Source organism: Corylus avellana, chromosome ca9, assembly GCF_901000735.1.
Source record: "Corylus avellana chromosome ca9, CavTom2PMs-1.0".
NCBI classification, from domain to species: Eukaryota; Viridiplantae; Streptophyta; class Magnoliopsida; order Fagales; family Betulaceae; genus Corylus; species Corylus avellana.
In genome coordinates, this window is record NC_081549.1 from 2,552,621 (window position 1) to 2,571,401 (window position 18,781).

Consider the following 18,781-nt stretch of genomic DNA (forward strand, 5'->3'; position numbering starts at 1 on the left):
GTGGAGAAAAATTGTGGGGAAACAGTAATTAGTAAAATCGGCTTATACCAACACTATCTTTAATGTGATAATTGTCCACACTCTAAAGTGTTTGTTTTCGAGTTATAAGCAATTCACCCCATACAACAATGTCACCAACTACAAACAACAATTTTAAAATTTATTTTTCAAAGTTTCTCTACTAAATTGTGTATTTGACTGAATTGGAACAAGAAAATTAAATTCAGAAATTCGTTAAATAAATGCTCTATTTATAGATTTTTGAAGGACGGTTAACCATCATTTATTACTCTCCTACTAACCTAAGAACCTAAATATTGAGTTTTGAAAAACCCAAACATGTTATTTATTTGAATGAGCTGAAGAAAATTGGAGGAAATTTGTGTCAATTTTGGAAAGACACTTTTTTTTTTGAATTGCACTTTTCGATTTTGTAACTACACTTTTCTGCCTGTTTATATATTGTCATGTTATTTAAAATTTTCAATAACATGGTAATATATACACAATTAGATTCGTAAAATTTAATCTAAATCATGAAATGACTCATCTTTATGTCAATTGAAATAGAAAAAATTCTTATTCGAGTAAAGTTGCTACTCTATTATATTTTTTTCAAAATTCTTCGAGAATTTAAATATATATACTAAGGTTTTTCTTCAAGCATGATTAAAAGAATTTCCTCCAACTCGATATATATTATCATATGTACTTTGAGTATGTGAGAAGCATATAGTTTTCAGAGAAGTCTAAAGAATTATTACATCATTCGACTACATGGTCAAGGATTGTTTCCCACTTCACAAACCATTGCCACAAGTTACAAGTATTATGAAACTAACATGATCAGAAACAAGAAGAAAAACATCAAAACAACAACTAAAGGAGAAAACCAACTGTCAAACCCTCCATATTCTTCGTATGTATCATCTTCCCACTCCAAGGCTGCCTCTTTAGTGTACTTCCTTCCCGGAGCTCTGATTGCACCATTTCCTCCTTCAGCTGATCTGATATGAGACAAAATGTGAGGAAAAACCTTCTTATCAGACTCTTCTCCAATCAAAAGGTCAGAATGCCCAAAACCCTCCACAACAACTCTCTCATGTCTAAAGCCAGGCTGTGTAACTTCATGTACTTGTTAGCAAGTAATGAAGTCTTTGGGGTCACAAGGAGACTCCGCCCTCCTGAAATATAAAGAGTAGAGAGCGCCATTCTCTCATAATGGATCAAATATTTGTCGTTGCCATTGCTGTCTACAATGAAACCTGCTTTGCATATTTTTCTGAGGTGGGGAAATGCTGCCATGGGAAGCCTTGTCAAATTCTCTTTATTTAACCAGTAGTGCATGCTGGGGCTTACGTTTCCATGCCAGAATGTGCTTCCAAATATACCAGCAAAAACCTCACACTCGTTGCAGGTGCATCTCTCATGCCGTGGTATCAAGCGGGCAATAAATTTCAAGAGCCGATGACGGAAACTGCACTTTGATGTTTCCAACAGAGGCAGGATTTTGTTCTTGGCCTAGTATAACCATGGAAAGCTGCACGTTGAATTGAAACACCTTCTTGAGCTCAAGGAGAAAGAGACCTTGAGAAATTGTGCTAAATTACATTATGTATTTATGATCATTAGAGCTAGAGGGTTTATTAAAATTTAAATTTAAATAATTAAATTTATCGTTACTTATTAACTTAAGCAGTTGAAATAAGTAGTGGGTATCAGAGTCGGAATAATTAAATTCGTCATTTCCTTTCTTGTTTGTATGTTAGTAATTGCTTTGTTATTGTCGATATTCTTTATTATTATTGATTGAGCATGTTGCAAACAAAGGGAAAGAAGAAAAAAAGATCAACACAGCTAAGCAAGCAACCAAAATATTAGCAACTTTGACATTATCGTCATTCTTTGACATCCCCACCGTCTTTCTGAACTCAATACGGATTGCTTCTCTGAAGGATTCTGACAGACTATATATAGCAACTTTGTGTCGATCAAGTTCTGCCAGAGAACTGTATATACATCACACCAAAAAGAGAGAGAGAGAGAGAGAGAGAGAGAGATTACTGGGAGCAGAGGACGCCACATTTTGAACATTGATGAAGCGTTAAGCTTAAAGAACATTGAAGAATTGGTGCAAGACAGGGAAGCTATATGGGTTGCAGATACATGCCCCCCCATGAGAGCTATATGCATGGCTAAGCCTCCAACACAATGTGCAACTACATGTATTACTGTATGCTGCCCATGTAATTCAAGGATCTTATTTATTGCTGCAAAAGAAGAATAAAGTGAGAACTGAACAGGCATTGGATCAGTGAAAAACTAAGAATTGATAAAATGACTTATATATGTATGATTTTGCTTTCTTTTACCAGCTGGGACATCAAATCTTCCAATATCTTCAATTGTGAAGTCCTTTGAAGGATTCAAAGGGTGCAACCTTGGTTGCAGTAGCCATGTTTCATGGCCTTCTTCCAGTAAAGTTCTGACTAAATCATTTGGTTCTGTTGGCAACAGTAACTCTCAGTAGAATGACCATTAAGAAGGAGAACTGGATTTAGTTGTTTTGGTCCTTCAAGTCTCGATGGATTTTGGGTGCACTTCCATTGCCTGCAACTGATAAAAGATCCATCTTCTGCATGGTATACATAGGGGACACGAGATTAGAAACTCAAGTAGAAACAGAAAGAACAAAGATCTCTGTGCGCCATATATGTCACATTTTGGTCATCAATTCAGATTACAAGGTGAGTGTATAACTTGATGGTGTTGTGTATTCCTTCTTCCAGTCATCTTCTCTATTTTAAGCTTTTAAAGTGCATTTACCAAGTTGAATTTACATACTGGTATAATTTCAATGAATATCCTGTTTCTGATGTATCAGCATTGACTCTAGCTCCCAAGACTGCATTGAATGCAATCACACTAATCCCAAGCAGATTTGATTTTCACACTTAAACAATGGATTTAATTAGATTCCTGATACCTGATTGTATTTCATGGAGGGTGCTGCTTGGATGAGGACCATAAGGTTTAACATACGAATCCGATAAGATGAAGTCCTTGTGACTCTGTCGTGGTATCTGTAAAAAATAGGTTCTTAGGAGAGTGTGTAATAGATGACGTATGAACCTCCCTCTCTCGTTTCCTTCAAGGCTTAAGATGCTCTTCAAAAGCTGTACCATGGAGATACAAAGCTTGCCTTTTTGATTCACCATGTCTTCCCTTGAATTGTTCTCAACAACTTTTTTAAATGTCACATGCAGTGTTGTTGTCTCCCTCCAAGCATATAATCCAAAGAGATAAGGATTCATTATCTTCCTTCCCTCAAGAATATATCTGCATGAACTTGAACTTTATTAGTTCTCTAATATCAGAAAAGAAAATATTGAAGAGGAAATTTATGTTAAACCTTATCATACGTACCTTGAACCAGAGGAAGCTGCAAGGAGAAGATGATAATGCATATACTGTGTGTAAGGAGTTCTGCATTCTACTTTACACAAATTTATTTTCCCATCTATAATATGTAATTTATCCTTCTCAAAGGCTCTAAATTCCACATATCCACCAACTTTTCCTCTTAAAAGAGGATGACATTCTCTGACACCCCATTTCCCCTTATGATCTTGAGAGTTCATCTTCACTTTCAGATAAGCTGTGCATGGCATACCCCCTACATATCCCTCCATGGTTTCATTAAAAGTGACCGTTGATCTCCAATCACTCTTTATATTCTTGTCAGTGATATAATGTGGATCTTGATGTACATTTTTAACAGGAATTTCAATACTGCTCTTGTACTTGAGAACATCCCTCACAAGGTGCCTACTTACGGACTCGGCCACAGTTGCAATAGTAAGAGATGGGTTTATGCCAACAGAACATGGGATTAAAGAAGCGTCACAGACATAGAGGCCGGTGTGTACAGTACTGGTGGGACCTTCTGGGTCAAAAACCTGACCACTCGGGTTACAAACACCACATGGACGGTCAGATGATGCATTGCAACCACCTAAAAGATGTACTGATGTGCTTCGATACCTTGACATGAAGAGTATTCCTCCTAATTTCCTAGTGAGCTTCTGAAAGGCATTGATTTTCCTAGGGAGTAAAGGATCGTGAGGTGGACTAAAGCAGATTCTATTCCTGTCCTTATCAAATGTAATTTTCCCGTCACTGTCATCATATCCCATTGCATTAAGAATCATTGCTTGGCTTGCTTTAAAACCTGTTATGTGTTTTATCTTGTCAATTATCCCATGAAAGAACCAGGATCCAGTTGGCCAACCGTAAGTCGTGATCCCTTTAAACAGCAGGTAGGGGTAAGCTGTTGGAAGTACAGCACTCTGAGCCAACATGCAGAAAAAAGTTAAATGTTGGATGAATCCTTAATGACAAGAGTTTTTATCCTTATATGTTCAAATGTATATCTATGTATGCAAGCATGTACTTGGATACTTTTAATACTGTTTAAAATTTCTATTGCAAAGATCTAGACGGGTAGGTGGTTAAAACACTCTTGACCAATGTCACACTGACTTTAAAGATAATTAATCAATGGAGTATGGATCGTGATACACCAATGTCACACCGGTTGCATGGCACATATAGTTAAGGTTATGAAGTACCACCCGCCTACAAACTTTAAAAAGTGATATCGAGACTCTCCATACTACAATCTGATGTCAAATTAGACATTTTTATATATTTTTTTCTTTTCAAAATTCCCTTAAAGTTATTAAATTAATAAAAATAAAAATAAAATAAAAAACCGTTGGAAAACAAAAAACAAATCAAGAGGGCTAATATAAAAAGGGCCACCATTTTTGGTATTTTTATTTAATTTTTTTTTCAAATAGTTATTTTTTAAATAACTTTAAGGGTATTTTGGAGAATAAAATGAAAAAGTGTCTAATTTGACACATGGTGGTAGTATGGTGAGTTGTGATGGCACTTTCTAAAGTTTGGAGGTGTAAATGAAAATATAGTTGCAATTCATTGGAGCTAAAGTATATTTTTCCTAAAAATCAAACCATATATAATGGCATACAAAAAACAGTACCAGTCAAAATTGTTAGAATATTAATTAAATAATTAAATTAACTCCTTCCTATCAACTTAATCTCTTAGAATAAGTAGTATGAATTTAGGTTTTAGATGTAGAGAAGTTTGGAGACCTGGATTGTGAATCCCAACGAAGATATATAAGATGAAGAAATGGATGGCCCTGGCCTTTCTTCAAATGGTATCTTTGAGAGTTGCTTTCCCTTCAATCCGTAAGCACTCAAGGGTGCTTGGCTTCCAGCAAGATAAGCCACAGTATTCCCATTACAGCTGAATCCAGACCCAAGTGCATCTGAAAGTTTCAATCCTCCCATTTGTGATCGGAAAAGTATCTCAGTTGTGCCCAAAACCCCCCCTATAGGAAAACAAAGAAAGATGTTTCGAACTTGTTAACTGATTTTTTTTAAGACAAAATTTGTAAATAGGTAGATATCATTTGCATGCTACTGCTTCGTACCTGAGATGTCTACATAATCAGCAGTAATAAAGTCAATCTCATTCAAGTAAACATGCCATCTTCTTCTCTTTCTGCCAATTATGCCTTCTTCTCGGCAAATTTCATATGGGTTCTTAACAACATACTGAACTTCACATTCTGTTATAACATGACATCCTGCCTGCATCACAAAGAAACTCTGATTTTAACAGAAAAAAAAAGTGAGATTTAAATAAGAATAAGGACAACCGGTGCAATCCGCGGTGGTTGCCTCAATGGTGCATCGGGGTGGCCACGACCACCCTGGAAGCTTCTGCTAAGGGTAGTCAGCCACTCATCGGACAATTATTTTCTTTCTAGAAAAAAATGAAAAATAAAGACTTTTTTGGAAAATAATTTTACAGATAGGGTATTTTAAAAAACTTAGCCAAAATAAGATTCATTTCCTTCCCCTTCCCCTTGTGTGGACATGTAAAAAAAAAAAAAAAGAATAGGAAGATTCATTCTATTGCAACTTCTTTTATTCCTATTAATACCCATTCGTATTACTAAGAAATCATCATTAAAGTGTACCATACGTAGCCTTACTATTCCATGTGGCATTTGAAAATATAAAACCATTACCAAAAATGGACCCTATACAGAATATTGAACTCCCAATTTTTAAGTGACGGAATAGGATCAAATTCTGGTTTTAACAAATCGACGCTGTTCTAAATAGAAATAAATTAAATGATAGAAAACATGCCTGGATTGCCGAAAGTATATAGTTTTTGTCGGTAGAACTTTTGGCATTATAAGGACATCCAGCAAGACAGTTTCCACAGGCTAAGCAGCTATCAACTCTTTGAGGCTTCACTTAATTTGATGCAGGCTCTTCAAGACCAAAATTCATGCTTAGCTGTAATGAAGTCTCAAAACTTTTTTCAATCTGTCCATCACCTAATATTTCTCCCAAGACTTTGGCAACAGGAAACTTGACAGGAACACTTTGTATTCTCAGCATGGCTGCAGCAGAAGCTTCACAATTATCCCAATCCTTTTCCCATTCCTTTGGCCACTTGGGATTCCTTCTGGCTCGAACTGGGGTTGGCAGCATCACTCCTGCATTCACAAGTGAACCTCCACCAAGCCCACAGGCCACTGCAGCTAGAGAATCATTTTGTTCATGTACCTATATTTTCATCAAACAAATTCATATATATTATGGAGTTAGAAACTAAGCTTCTTTTACTCAGGTTTTCAACTCCATGTGACTACTATTTTTTGGCGATTTGACAGCGGATCCATGATATTTTTATTCATAAGTAGTTCATTTCAATGATTCCAAATATCCAAATACTAAAACGTTATTTTGCAGTAACCTTCTGTTCATGTTTATGTTTGATTTCAAAGACAACAGGGCATAACAAAGAGAAAGTAACCTGGAATAAAGCATCTTTTGGGCCAAAGCTGACACCTAAGTTGCGGTTCTCCATCCTCACAGCAGACATGATCTTCAAGATGTCAGTTGGAAAATCCTGAGCTTCCCATCTCCTGCCTTTCTCAATTAAACACACCTTTATCCCCGCCATTGACATTCGACAAGCAGCAACAGAACCACCATATCCAGACCCCACGACAACAGCATCATAGCCACCTTCTTCTCCATCACCAAGCCTTCTCATTGACTCTGCTTGTTTCCTCATGATTTTCTTTGAAATCCCCGGTCAAAGATTCTTGAACCAAGTTCTTGTGTATGGTCAATTATAGTATCCCATTACAAAGAGTACTGCAACGGTACAGGTTAAAAAGAATAGTACTGCATGAGAGAATTTCAGTTTCAGATTCTATCAAATTTATAGCTGGATAGGCTGTAGCCGCGGAGGTTGCGGGAGATACTATTTTGTCTCTTATAAGGATGCTTTGTTAAGGGAGCGGCTACAACTTCATTTCCTTTTTCAATAAACAGGCCATAAATATTTTAAAGTATAAAAGGACCAATGCTAGCTTGAAGATGAGACAAATAACCTCCTAGTTATATGCTCACTGAAACTTACCTCATCTCTAATGTTCCAATAGTGATTGCATAAATTCCAAAAGCAGCAGCTATATTTTTCCCAGAGATATAGAATCAGACGAATCATTACAATTAAAAAAGAAAAAAGAAAAGAAAAAAAAAAAAAAAAAAAAAGAAAAGATGTTGATTCCATAGTTCATGTCCAGCAATGTAAATCACCTTGTTATATGCTCCATTTACAACAGATACCTACAAAGTCTCCATTAACAATTGCATAAATCCAAAAGGCAACAGATGTATTTTGTCCAGCAACATAGAATCACACGCAAACATAATCTATAAAGAAAATCCTTACTTCTTGTCCTGAAGAAAGCAAATGCTTCATACTGATTGGGAAAAAAAAAAATATTACTGAGGTTGTTTGTAGAAAATCGTACATTACATGCATGTTTTACACATCAGACTTTGTTACGTATGGGTGTTACTTGTGAAAAAGTAAAAGAAAGAATTGGAAATGTCTGTGAGAATTAAGTTGTTTATCTTTATAATTCTTGTAAGCCTTTATAAGACATTCTATGTTAATAAAATCATCATAAACTAATTGAATTCCTTTCAAATGGTTAAATATGTTTAGCCTTCAAACCCAGGTTGATCCAATGGTCGCAAGGCATCCATACACATGAGACAAGGGCTAGGATGAAGGATCTCTCCACAGAAACCAAGCTTCATTGCAGTATAAAGTATGCATGGACACATTAAAATAATTCAACATAACCTAAATTTTGTTTCATTTAAAATAGAAGACTCATTCACAATCTTGCGATTTCAACTGACTTCTGTAGGGCTTGCAGTAGACTTCTCATGATTCTCGGCTCACCAGGAGGTGATCGATCTTTTAAGGATCCATTTCTTATAGCTCGGAAAATAGGACCAGAATCAGCAGTTGCTGGAAAAACCAAACAATCTATGTACACGAGTACCTCAGTCTTCCCATCATCATCGATTTTAATAAAACCCAGTCTTGCTCCACCAGCTACTTTGTCTACCTGCTTAATTAAAATGCAGATTACTTCATTGAGGCGAAATAGGAGATTATGAGAGAGGAAATTAATTGCGGTATCCACCTATCCCAAATAAGTAGTCCCACATTTTAGTCTGCTTGAAGCAGAGCTCCATCTCTTAAGCTGTCCGAATTTCACAAAGATCACCCAATTTGAATTCATAGAATCAATTTGAATTTATGATTTTAAAACGTGTAATTTAAAAACTAGTAATTTCAAATCGTGTGATTTTTAAGAATATAATTAAGTGTTTGATAAAATCCCGATATCGCCTTTGAAATCGTACATTTTTTAAATCCATTCTATGATTTGAAAACACAAAGCATTTCTTTAAAATAAAATAAAATAAAAATCCCACATGTGATGTTCCAAATTTTCTATAGAACAGAGGCATAGAATATTTCGGATATTAGTCAAACAAGAACTGAAGCACATAATCCAGCGTTGATCAAGATGAATGTGTACATTGGGAATTGGCCAAAGGGCCTATAGCGTTAATTTCATACGTGTGTGAAAGGAAAGACATAGGCAACCGACCTTTAGAGGTTCAGGAAGTGGCAGATTAGCTCCTTGGGAAAGACTATTGGCCCACTGAAAAATTAAAATTAAAAAACACAAATACTTAATATATTCGTTAAATAAAATTGTTAAAAAAATAAAGCAAAACAATTATAATTGGTATTATTCTAAATATGAGTGAGCTCGTCAGTATACCTGAAAGAGCAAGGTCTCGAATCTCTGAAGATCGGTATTCGGAGGCAATTTCATGGTCCCTAAGGAGACTCCATCATCGGCGTCGTCGGCCGGCACAATGCGGCCACTTTCCGGCGACGACTTGGCCACTGAAATCAGATTCCGCTGGCCGGAGAATTGTCCGATCTTGGAAAGCAGACGGCTGTTATCTTTGTTCCAACCGCCGGTGAGTACTGGTGAGCGGAAAACAACCACCGGAGGGGAAGGGGAGGAGAGTTGCACGTGCCAGTTGACACGTGCTGGATGGAGAAGTAGCCTCTCAGCATAGGCCATGGCTAGAGAGAGAGAGACAGACAGACAGAGAGAGTTGCAGTGTGTGAAGACAGGCTTTTCGTGTTGGTTTGGATAAGAAACTGAGAAAGTGTGGCGGTTCGTCAGGTTTCAAATATCTTCGTGCCACATCAGTAATTTGTTAATGACTACTTATTGCTGCGAACAATTTCGACGCTATACTTTAAAACCTTCGCCGCAGGAACTTCTTTAGCGGGTATTTTTTTTTTACATGTCCATACAAGAAGGGAAATGAAATTTGAACTAGTAATTTCTGCTTCATTAGGCGTGTCCTCAGCAGATTAGCAGGTAGCTTTTGCCATTGCTTAATACCTGATAAAGGTAATGCTTAATCAACTTTTGATTTTTTTTTTTTTTTTAAACCAGAGTTAATTGAGATTTTTTTAATTTAATCCAGAATGCAAAAAAGCAACTGCGTACTGCATTTAAATTTAATTCTTACATTTCTTTTTTTTTTTTTTAAATAAAATCAGTTTCAAAATTGAGATTTTTAATTTTGAATAATATTAGTGACTCAATCAATAAAACTAATAACATAGTTACCGAATATAATGTGAAAAAACATTGAAGCAAGCCAAGTTAGATTTTTCGTTTTTTAGTTTTAGATAATTTTATTTTATTAAAGGTTCTTGAAAGGATGTTATTGCTGTCTGCCATGATTGGATCCAACATATTTCTTCAAAAAACGATCAACAGCCACTCCGCTTCAAACAATTATCATTAATCAAGAAACAATTTGAATAAAAGTCGAGACAAAAGAGTGTATTCATCATATGGACATGTCTGTAAACACAAAAATGGCTCCGACAGTGTGGGATAAACAAGATAATTTATCTAGTTTTTCACTGTAATTGATGCTTTCAGAAGATTAACCTGCTCTTCTAGGTAGCTTTGGATTTGTACAAGGAATAAAATGGAGAATCAACACAATCTCGTACAACACCAAAACGGCAGAATCAACTCTTGAAATCTGAAATTTTTGGTGGATTGAGTTGTCCCTGATACTCCTAAAAACCACCTCAGTTGACAAGTATTTTTGTTCCGTTTCCTAAGAAGCACCTTGGGATGATTGGTTTTACTCTGCTTTTGGAATTTCTTTCATTAAGATGAGGAACAGGATTCAAGCTTAGGAAGAAGACTTCTCCAAGCATCTGCTATACCATTTGCGAGACGCGCCTGTCCTTTAGCGAATTGGTGAAAAGCAGTTCCCATATCTAAAGTTTTTTGTTCCTGAAAACACACTATCTCTTCGTTCATCAATCGCACAATCGTCTCAAAAGTTTGTGTTGCTTCGTCGCTCTCTGCCTTCAACTGCATCACCAAACCAGTTTAGCAAAATAACAAAAACCCTAAAGATGTAAACTGGAGAATGCTCAACTGAGCTGACTTGCCTCATTATATTCCATCTCAGCTTCTCCTACTCTATCAGAGCGTATTAGTGAGAGCTTGTTACTGTAAAGCAAAATACAAATAATGAGAAGGCCACTTAAATACAGACACAAGCAAAGCAAACTAAAATGAGCATTAAACCGTACAGATTAATCTCTTTCAACTTTATTGTTTCAGCCAGTTCACAATGTCGCCTAAAGGCATTGGCCCTCTCTGCTATAGTCGCCTGTATCAAGAAACAGAACAAAGAGGATTAGCTTGACAGATGGAGAATAACCAAAAAAAAAAAAAGAATGATCCCGTCACTATTATTAATTTTTCCCATATTATCACTTGCTATCAGCACTTCAACTCGTTTTGACAGAACTATCAAACAGGTGGTTAAGATACAGTCCTCAAACAATGTTAATGACAAGCCAAATCCACCTTAATTGATTGTACAGCGCGCACGTAATCTTTCAAGGGTTCTTCAAAGTTCATCAAGATTTGGTGTGCCTGCAAATTAATACAAAGGCAATAAACTTCATATTGCATAACAAACTTTTCAAAACTAGCTTATAAAAAAAGGGCAAGTTTTTAATTTAAGACTACCTCCTTTTGCAGCTTAACTGACAATGTCTCTGCTTTTGCCCCAAGCTCAGAAAATGCCATCCCTAGAGAATTTCCTTCACAAGCACCAAGAAGCTTGACAGCCTTCCCAAAATCTGACAGAGATTGCCCCAACTCTAAGGAAACAAATATAAAGAATTAGATATTAGTTACATGAACCCACTCTATAATGAGACAACAACAGGTAAAGCAAATAAAACTCATAAAAAGCCTTCAAAATCCTCAGTACCTCTGTGCCTCTTTACAAGACGGTATGCATGCTTCTGAGCTTCAGCCAAGTGGTTCTCAAGCTCAAAGATGTAGTGCTTCAGCTTCTCATATTCAGGATTTGACTCTTCCACAGGCTTTTCCTTCCCAAGAACAACGTCACTCACTTTAGATTGTACATCCTGTCAGATAGTCGGAAAGACAAATTATTGCTAGATCAGATCATCTTTCAAATGGATAGCCATACTAGTTCATGTAGCTCATTTAATCCGATGGGCATTTAAGATAAATACATAACCAATGTATTGCATAGTGGAAGAAAAGGCTGACCCGTGCGCTCACACTTCATAACTTCAATTAAAGCAGAATGAATATCTACTAAATTACGCAGATTGAATCAAGACCTAGGGAATATAATTTTAATAGAATATCACTCTTGTCACTAAAACTCTGTCCAAATATTATGCATAGCAGCTAGACAGAAAAAAGAACTACTAGGTGACTGAGTGCAAGTTGTGTTCAACATACAGACCTATTTGCTTGGAATTCCACCACATGGATTTTTATCATTTTTACATCACACATCTAAAATCTGATGCTTAGAAAAACCAGATCAGAGACAGCTTTGTCTGATAAATATGGCAACAATTTATGCTGTGCACAGCTTTCCAGTACTCATCTTTCATTCTTCAACTACAGTCAAGCAAATTATCTACTAGAAGGAAAAATGTAGAAGCTATGTTCAAGTCTTAAAGTTTGTGAAAGCCACTTGACATTGTAGTACCATTTACGTTTGTGTTGAATTCTACCAACACTGTTAATCATCTTAAGATCATGAAGAATTCATCTAACCTTGAAGATCTGCATAAAATCGGAGGGCTTCTTCTTAAAAATACCAGTCTCTTGTGACCTTAACCTCTCCATTGTCTGACCAAGATGTAAAACAAATAAATTAAAAATTTCAATGGCAGATATGAAAAGAGTAGGAACCAAAATTAATCTTGAATAACTTTGCAAACATAAAAAATAAAAAATCCATCAATAGTAAGGTTACAATCATCACTGAGTATGAAAAAATTCCCTAACAGGTAATTGAGTAATGTTTTAAGAAACCAAAAAAAACAAAATGGTTTCTCATCATTTTCTAAAGAATTCCATCAGACGCCGTCGTATAACATTGCTAGAGATGCACAGCATTGGTGCCTCTTACCAAAAAAGTGCCAGCTGTCAGACTCCTCCATTGGAAACATCATCAAAAGATTATTAGAGAAATTAAATCGTTTGATGATTGCTCAGAGAAAAAAAAAAAAAAAAAACCTTTGATGACCTGGTGTTTTTGATATGGACTCCTCTCTATTGAAACTTTAAGCCTTCCTGAGAGAATTAAGGCTTAGGGTTGAGGCACACACATCAGAACTGAAAAATTCAATATGCATTCTCAAGGCTCTGGAAGATATTTCCATTTGATAATTAAAATTTTCAAACTGGCACAGCCATTGGCTTTCCTTTCGAGTCAGATCCTAGAACAACAAACTCCAAGGCAGTTTATTTTTGAAAACTGTAAAAAGCAAACAAACAAAATTTCACTAAAGGCCACATAGCCATCTAGCTCTTTTTGTTTTCCCCTCTCATAGGAACCTTATAAAACTTAAAATTTAAATTACAGCCATTCCATCTGATTTTTTTTTTCTCTGTTGTTATTTATTTTTCCTTCTTTCATCATGTCTGTGGAGATAGCTTTTCTACAATTGACAAAATATTCACAAATAGATTCTTGTTTCCTGTAAAATTAATCATGTTAATGAATTGAATTGGATTAATTGATATGGAGAAATTATTACTTTCAATCAGAGTCTCTACAGCATCACATCAGACAATTTTCGGTAAAAAACTTTAAAAGTGATGTCGACACCAGATTACCAACAGTACTGTTGTTCTTGGATTTCTTTGGAAAATGCTTGTGCAGCCATGCTGATTATAAGTTAAATAAAAATATATTTCTTTACCATGTGTATGTGTATGTGTATGTGCATGTGTGTCAGCAAAGCGTGCAGGCACAATAAGCCCAACCATCTTCAACACAGACAGGAAGATCACACAATTATTAACTAATTCATCGGATAGTGAAGGACAGAACCATACAACTCAGAGAATCAGACTAAGAAAGTTCACCTCTTCATCTGCCTGCAAGAAGGTTCTCAGATCCTCACTTTGCTGAAGCTCATGATGTGAAGCTACTCGATTAACAAATATATCCAATGCTTGACGCCTCATCTCGATGAATTCAGCACTGAAACGAAACTTCTCTGCAATAGAGAAACTGATGTTAGTCACAATCAAACTTCAAATGCTTCACAAACAATCATACTGCAACTTGTATCATCTCAAGAGTAAACCAATGACAATAAGCACAAAACCAAAGATAGAAGCTACATCAGCAAAGACAGTAACATAATCAATGCAGAATACTGCACTTCCCACTCATCAAACCAAAGATATAAGCTACATCCATATTTGGGCATGCCATGCATATTAAGTCATTGGCATATGGAGCTCATTTACAAATGAAGACTGATCGAAAGATGGTTCAAAGTAGAAGCAATGTGACTCTAACTTCTGGAAAGCTATTAAACTTTCCTTGCAATGTGTAAGCACCTAGGTCAAAGTTGTTAAAACAAATGGAAAACAATGCAAAGCCAGAGAAGAGACATCCACAATTGGCTTTGACAAAGAAGGCAATCAAGAGGAATTTCAACCACATGAACAAGTATATCAATGCGCTAGAACTATTAATGCTTCCACTCATTACAAATGCCTTCCATTTTTATTTTTTATTTTACAAGTACAAATGCCTTCAATCTATAAAGGTAATATATGTTTACAAAAAAATGTCATTCTACAAGGTATCTTACATGGCCACACCTACTTTTTTGATAAATTACATGGCCGCAACTACTCTTAAGAAAAAACAAACTTCCTCAAATATTTGGCAATCATGGCGACACGTTAGATATAGTTTAGCCATTCACAAGTTACTCATAGCAGATCTCAGCCAAGCTGATGGTAAAAACTTAAGTTTGAAATGCATGAATTGAGCAGAATAGTCCTCTTCAGACAACAAATCACAGATTCAGAACCCATCCACGAATGGGCTACATAGCACTCATGTATTTTACTGCCCATGCCAGCACACACGAAAACAGACACACAGCTAATATTTCAGTCATTTATATCACCCCAAACGTAAGGAATGCAATGATAAAGACAGAAATTAAAACATGGAGGTCCAATTTCCTGTGATTGATAATTTTAACGAATGACCAAGATATCTTCAACCAGGTATTTACATACGAAGGATGTAAACAAGTTTTCTTAGGCCCTGAAAAATAAATATCATCATGGCAATATAGACACAGCATTTTCTAGGTTTTGAGGATGATGAAGTGTTAAAAGGAAAAACAGGGTTAGCTTATTATTACCTACAGCACTTTTCTCAGGAAGAGGAGGGATAAAAATGCCTTTGTACTTCTCAAAAAGACGATCACGTAACCAAATGAAATCACTGTAACGTCGAATAACAATCTTCTCTGGACCTTGGTATTCAGGTAAATTTGTCTGCTAAAAAAAATATGTCATACAACATTCAAATAGTAACATGCATAACCTGTTCTTTACATCTTCACCATGTTCAAAGCCAGATGATGAAACTCAAAGAGAAATGGTTAAATCAACAAGAATGCAATGGCAATGGCCATGAAAACAAAAATCTGCAGTACATAAGCATACGACTAACAAGCGCAGTTGTCAATACAGCACCACGACCATTCAACATGTGCACATGCTTAGAAATTGTATCCAAAGACAAAAGCACAATCAAAAATTCTATAAAAGACATGAAGAAGATGCATGAGCGCCATCCAGCATTAACTGAACAGAAGTCATCCACCACTTTTTTCCCTCCAAAATGTGCACAAAAGGTGAGTTACACGTCTTTTAATAAGAGTAATGTTAGTGACCATCTTTTTATCCTCCTAAAATTAATGTCACTTTTAAAATCACCATTAAATTTGTGATAGATCACTATTGAATTTTGATTTGGAAGAATAAAAAGTTGGTCCCTAGCATTACTACTTTCAATAAGACCCCATAGAATGCTTTAAACTTCACCATTCAATGTGCATGGTGCCATTTGAGCCATCGATGATAACAATTTCTCATCAATAGCCCATTTTTGAAACCTGAATTTTTTAAAGGGAGCATTAGCTTAACAATCTGAATACCTTGATCTTCCAATTTAAACATTCTCTGAGAATAAAAAATTGCTATACTGTACTAAACAAAAAAAAAAACCCCACAGCAACTTCAAGACCTGAATCCCCACTCAGAAGTCCTCATTTTATTGGGCACTTTGTATGCTTAACGTCAGTCTCGAGGTACATAAGTCGCTTATTGTTTTTCAAACTTGTAATCCATTTCGCAATCTCAACGTATTTGGAAACATTACTATGTCTAATAAATTATTTCCTTTTTTGTCACGAATACAGAATATAGATTCTTCCCCACAAGAAACACAAAAAAAAAATCAATAATAATCATTTAACATCTCTTTAATTATCCTAGATTCAAAATTAACATGAACAACCAAGCACCACAAATAGCTCATACACATTAAACTAACTCTCACTCGCTTAGGTATAACACCCTAACCCTATTCCAATATATCCTTCAAAAAAATGGCATAAATAGCTCAAATTTAGGCAATCACCCTGGTGATGACTCGGTAGGAGACATAGGCTTGGACACCATTGCCCAATTTCACAGGATCAGTCACCGAGACCGACAGGTACGGTTGCGAAGACGGAGATCTAGGGCTCTGCGACGACGCCGTTACACTCCTCTGCTGCTCCATGAGCTTTTGCAATTTCCGAAAACAAATCAAAAATCAAAAAGATTTAAAACTCTAAAAACTGGTGGTGGTAGATTTGTAATTACCGTGGTAATCATGACCTATTTGTGGAGTGGGGATTTATAGACGGACACGAAGCACAGCGAACGTTCAACCCGGGGAGAGTCTTAGAGCGAGGCTGGGCTGGTGCGAGCGTAGAGTCGTCTATAGGCTGTTGCTATTCTGCGCCGGTGTGCGCAGTGCGCCACGTTCGGATAATTAGCCCGCGAAGTTGACACGAAGGATATGAGACTCTGGCTGAGCGCCTGAGGCGGACACTTGGGTCCCTTCCCTTCGCCAACACGACCGCGTCGTTTCGATGCGTGCACTCAAAGTCTAAAAGTGACGGAAAACTTTGCTTTGGGTTGGTTTTGTGTGGACTATATACAATATTTTTATCTCATTATATTTTTATAGCAAAATATATTAACTTTTGAATATATATTTTCCTAATAAGGGTAGTTTCTAATACTAATACACATTGTCACGTCAATATAATAAAATAAAAATAAGATAAAAATGTATTATTTAACATTTCTTTAATATTATTATCGAGATTGAATAATCTCAACTAATACCATATGAGGTATTTGTCGGGGGACAATTTTTTCTTCAAATTAAATTAGAGAAAAAAAAAATCAATTGAATCTATCTAAACGCATATAAGAATAGTGTGTTCTAAAATAAATATTAATTAAATGGATTGAATTGAAATAAATAAATAAATAATCCAACCCAATTTAAGAAAAAAAAAACAAACAAAAAACAAAAAAACTTTATCCTTTATCGAGACTCGACTTACCACTTTAACAACTTTTACCCATGTGTGACGTGTCGCAATCAACGTTCTCCGACGGCTTTAGGTAATATGTTATTTTCCAGGGTTGTCGATGTTTTAGTCAAGTGTTTGGGTTTTGTTGTTGTGAGGTATAGTAATACTGTATATATAATTATTTTATGATTTTTGTTACGTGGTAGCACGTGATTGGAACAGTTAAAAGTTCCAAGTGTTTAACACCTTCTTGTAATACATTTCAATCACGGGTTGACAAATGACCAAAGTTATAAAAAAAAAAAAATTATATGTCTAACATTTTTCATAATAATCTCCATTTCTTTAGCATTTTGTTATGTGATTTTGCATACACGTAACCAGATAGAGTTTAAATTTTGATGGAACTTAAATCTTAGATTATGAAGAAACCTACACCTTTTAAATTTTTTTAAAAAAAAATTAAAACTTTTTTTCAAATACAAGGTTTGGAATTAATTATCTGATTAATTTATTAATGAACTTTATGCCTTTAAATAAACACTTACAATGTATAATGAAAATAAAAAAACTAAATAGAATAAATTACTCTGATGATAATATTTATCTATAATATTTAAATTCTAATCCCTAATTCTAATGTTACCTATAAATATAACATATTATCCTAGGATATTTTTTCAGACAAGACATGCTGACTCAATCATTTTAAATGCAAACAAATGGAGATAATTGATGCAGAGTCACAATTGATACTGAGTTGATGGCGTTGGCATTCAAATATATTTTTATAGAGAAATACTTTGTATCAATAATTTACGCATATTTCTCACATATTCTCTTACAGAATAAAATAGATCAACAATTAAATTTATGGGATTCATCATTGACTTATGTGGGGTTTACATAAATTCACAAATCTAACAGTTAATTTAATTATTGTGATTGTTATACGATTTTTGTGATTTGATTTGTAAACTTATCAACAATTAACAGTTTACAAATCAATTATTAGATTTGTGAACTTATATGAATCCTACAATTATGTGATTGTTATACGATTTTTGTAAACTTATATAAGATAATCAAATCACAAAAATCCTATAACAATCACAATTATTAGACTTAGATTGTAAACTTATCAACAATTAACAGTTTACAAATCAACTGTTAGATTTGTGAACTTATGTGGGGTTCACGTAAGTTCACATAAATAAGTTATAAGTAAGATAATCAAATCACAAAAATCGTA

The 18,781-nt window shown here is 35.3% G+C and overlaps 3 protein-coding genes across 7 annotated transcripts; all 3 read right to left on the reverse strand.

Annotated features, from left to right (window-relative positions):
- Nucleotides 1-689: 689 nt before the first annotated feature.
- LOC132162645 (uncharacterized) lies at nt 690-7,044 on the reverse strand. 4 transcript variants are annotated; one of them, XR_009438241.1, is made up of 9 exons: nt 6,928-7,013; nt 6,248-6,677; nt 5,525-5,680; nt 5,181-5,422; nt 3,427-4,349; nt 2,987-3,339; nt 2,373-2,635; nt 2,065-2,270; nt 690-1,540 (listed from the first exon to the last, which is right to left on the reverse strand). XR_009438241.1 is itself a non-coding variant. In XM_059572925.1 (7 exons), exons 4-7 carry the CDS (start codon nt 5,379-5,381, stop codon nt 2,490-2,492), a joined length of 1,623 nt encoding a protein of 540 aa, XP_059428908.1. In that variant the 5' UTR covers nt 5,382-5,422; nt 5,525-5,680; nt 6,248-6,677; nt 6,928-7,013; the 3' UTR covers nt 1,859-2,489. The 4 variants fall into 4 exon arrangements, 1 of the variants encoding a protein (XP_059428908.1); XR_009438242.1 differs by lacking the exon at nt 690-1,540 and having other exon boundaries at nt 1,859-2,270; nt 6,963-7,044; XR_009438240.1 differs by lacking the exon at nt 690-1,540 and having other exon boundaries at nt 1,859-2,270.
- Nucleotides 7,045-8,033: 989 nt separating this feature from the next.
- Nucleotides 8,034-9,644, reverse strand: LOC132161702 (uncharacterized). The gene is made up of 3 exons (XM_059571878.1): nt 9,278-9,644; nt 9,101-9,154; nt 8,034-8,548 (listed from the first exon to the last, which is right to left on the reverse strand). Exons 1-3 carry the CDS (start codon nt 9,587-9,589, stop codon nt 8,312-8,314), a joined length of 603 nt encoding a protein of 200 aa, XP_059427861.1. The 5' UTR covers nt 9,590-9,644; the 3' UTR covers nt 8,034-8,311.
- A 683-nt stretch (nt 9,645-10,327) lies between these two features.
- On the reverse strand, nt 10,328-17,106 carry LOC132192250 (sorting nexin 1). Of its 2 annotated transcripts, none has more exons than XM_059607525.1 (11): nt 16,805-17,106; nt 16,578-16,724; nt 15,292-15,430; nt 13,985-14,118; nt 12,665-12,739; nt 11,835-11,994; nt 11,588-11,721; nt 11,423-11,491; nt 11,143-11,222; nt 10,999-11,059; nt 10,328-10,918 (listed from the first exon to the last, which is right to left on the reverse strand). In XM_059607525.1, the coding sequence occupies exons 1-11, from the start codon at nt 16,814-16,816 to the stop codon at nt 10,709-10,711; spliced, it is 1,221 nt and encodes a 406-aa protein (XP_059463508.1). In that variant the 5' UTR covers nt 16,817-17,106; the 3' UTR covers nt 10,328-10,708. The 2 variants fall into 2 exon arrangements, with proteins under 2 accessions (XP_059463508.1, XP_059463509.1); XM_059607526.1 differs by having other exon boundaries at nt 15,292-15,427; nt 16,805-17,105.
- Between the last annotated feature and the right edge of the window lie 1,675 nt (nt 17,107-18,781).

Coding starts and splice junctions, on each gene's coding strand:
- LOC132162645 (XM_059572925.1), bottom strand. CDS start 5,381: ATGGGAGGATTGAAACTTTCAGATGCACTTGGGTCTGGATTCAGCTGT. Junction 4,350..5,180: donor CGTTGGGATTCACAATCCAG/GTCTCCAAACTT, acceptor ATGTTGGCTCAG/AGTGCTGTACTTCCAACAGC. Junction 3,340..3,426: donor GCAGCTTCCTCTGGTTCAAG/GTACGTATGATA, acceptor AAGTTCATGCAG/ATATATTCTTGAGGGAAGGA.
- LOC132161702 (XM_059571878.1), bottom strand. CDS start 9,589: ATGGCCTATGCTGAGAGGCTACTTCTCCATCCAGCACGTGTCAACTGG. Junction 9,155..9,277: donor TCGAGACCTTGCTCTTTCAG/GTATACTGACGA, acceptor TTAATTTTTCAG/TGGGCCAATAGTCTTTCCCA. Junction 8,549..9,100: donor CACTTCCTGAACCTCTAAAG/GTCGGTTGCCTA, acceptor TTAATTAAGCAG/GTAGACAAAGTAGCTGGTGG.
- LOC132192250 (XM_059607525.1), bottom strand. Junction 15,431..16,577: donor CCTACCGAGTCATCACCAGG/GTGATTGCCTAA, acceptor TATTTTTTTTAG/CAGACAAATTTACCTGAATA. Junction 11,060..11,142: donor AAGTTGAAAGAGATTAATCT/GTACGGTTTAAT, acceptor TTTGCTTTACAG/TAACAAGCTCTCACTAATAC.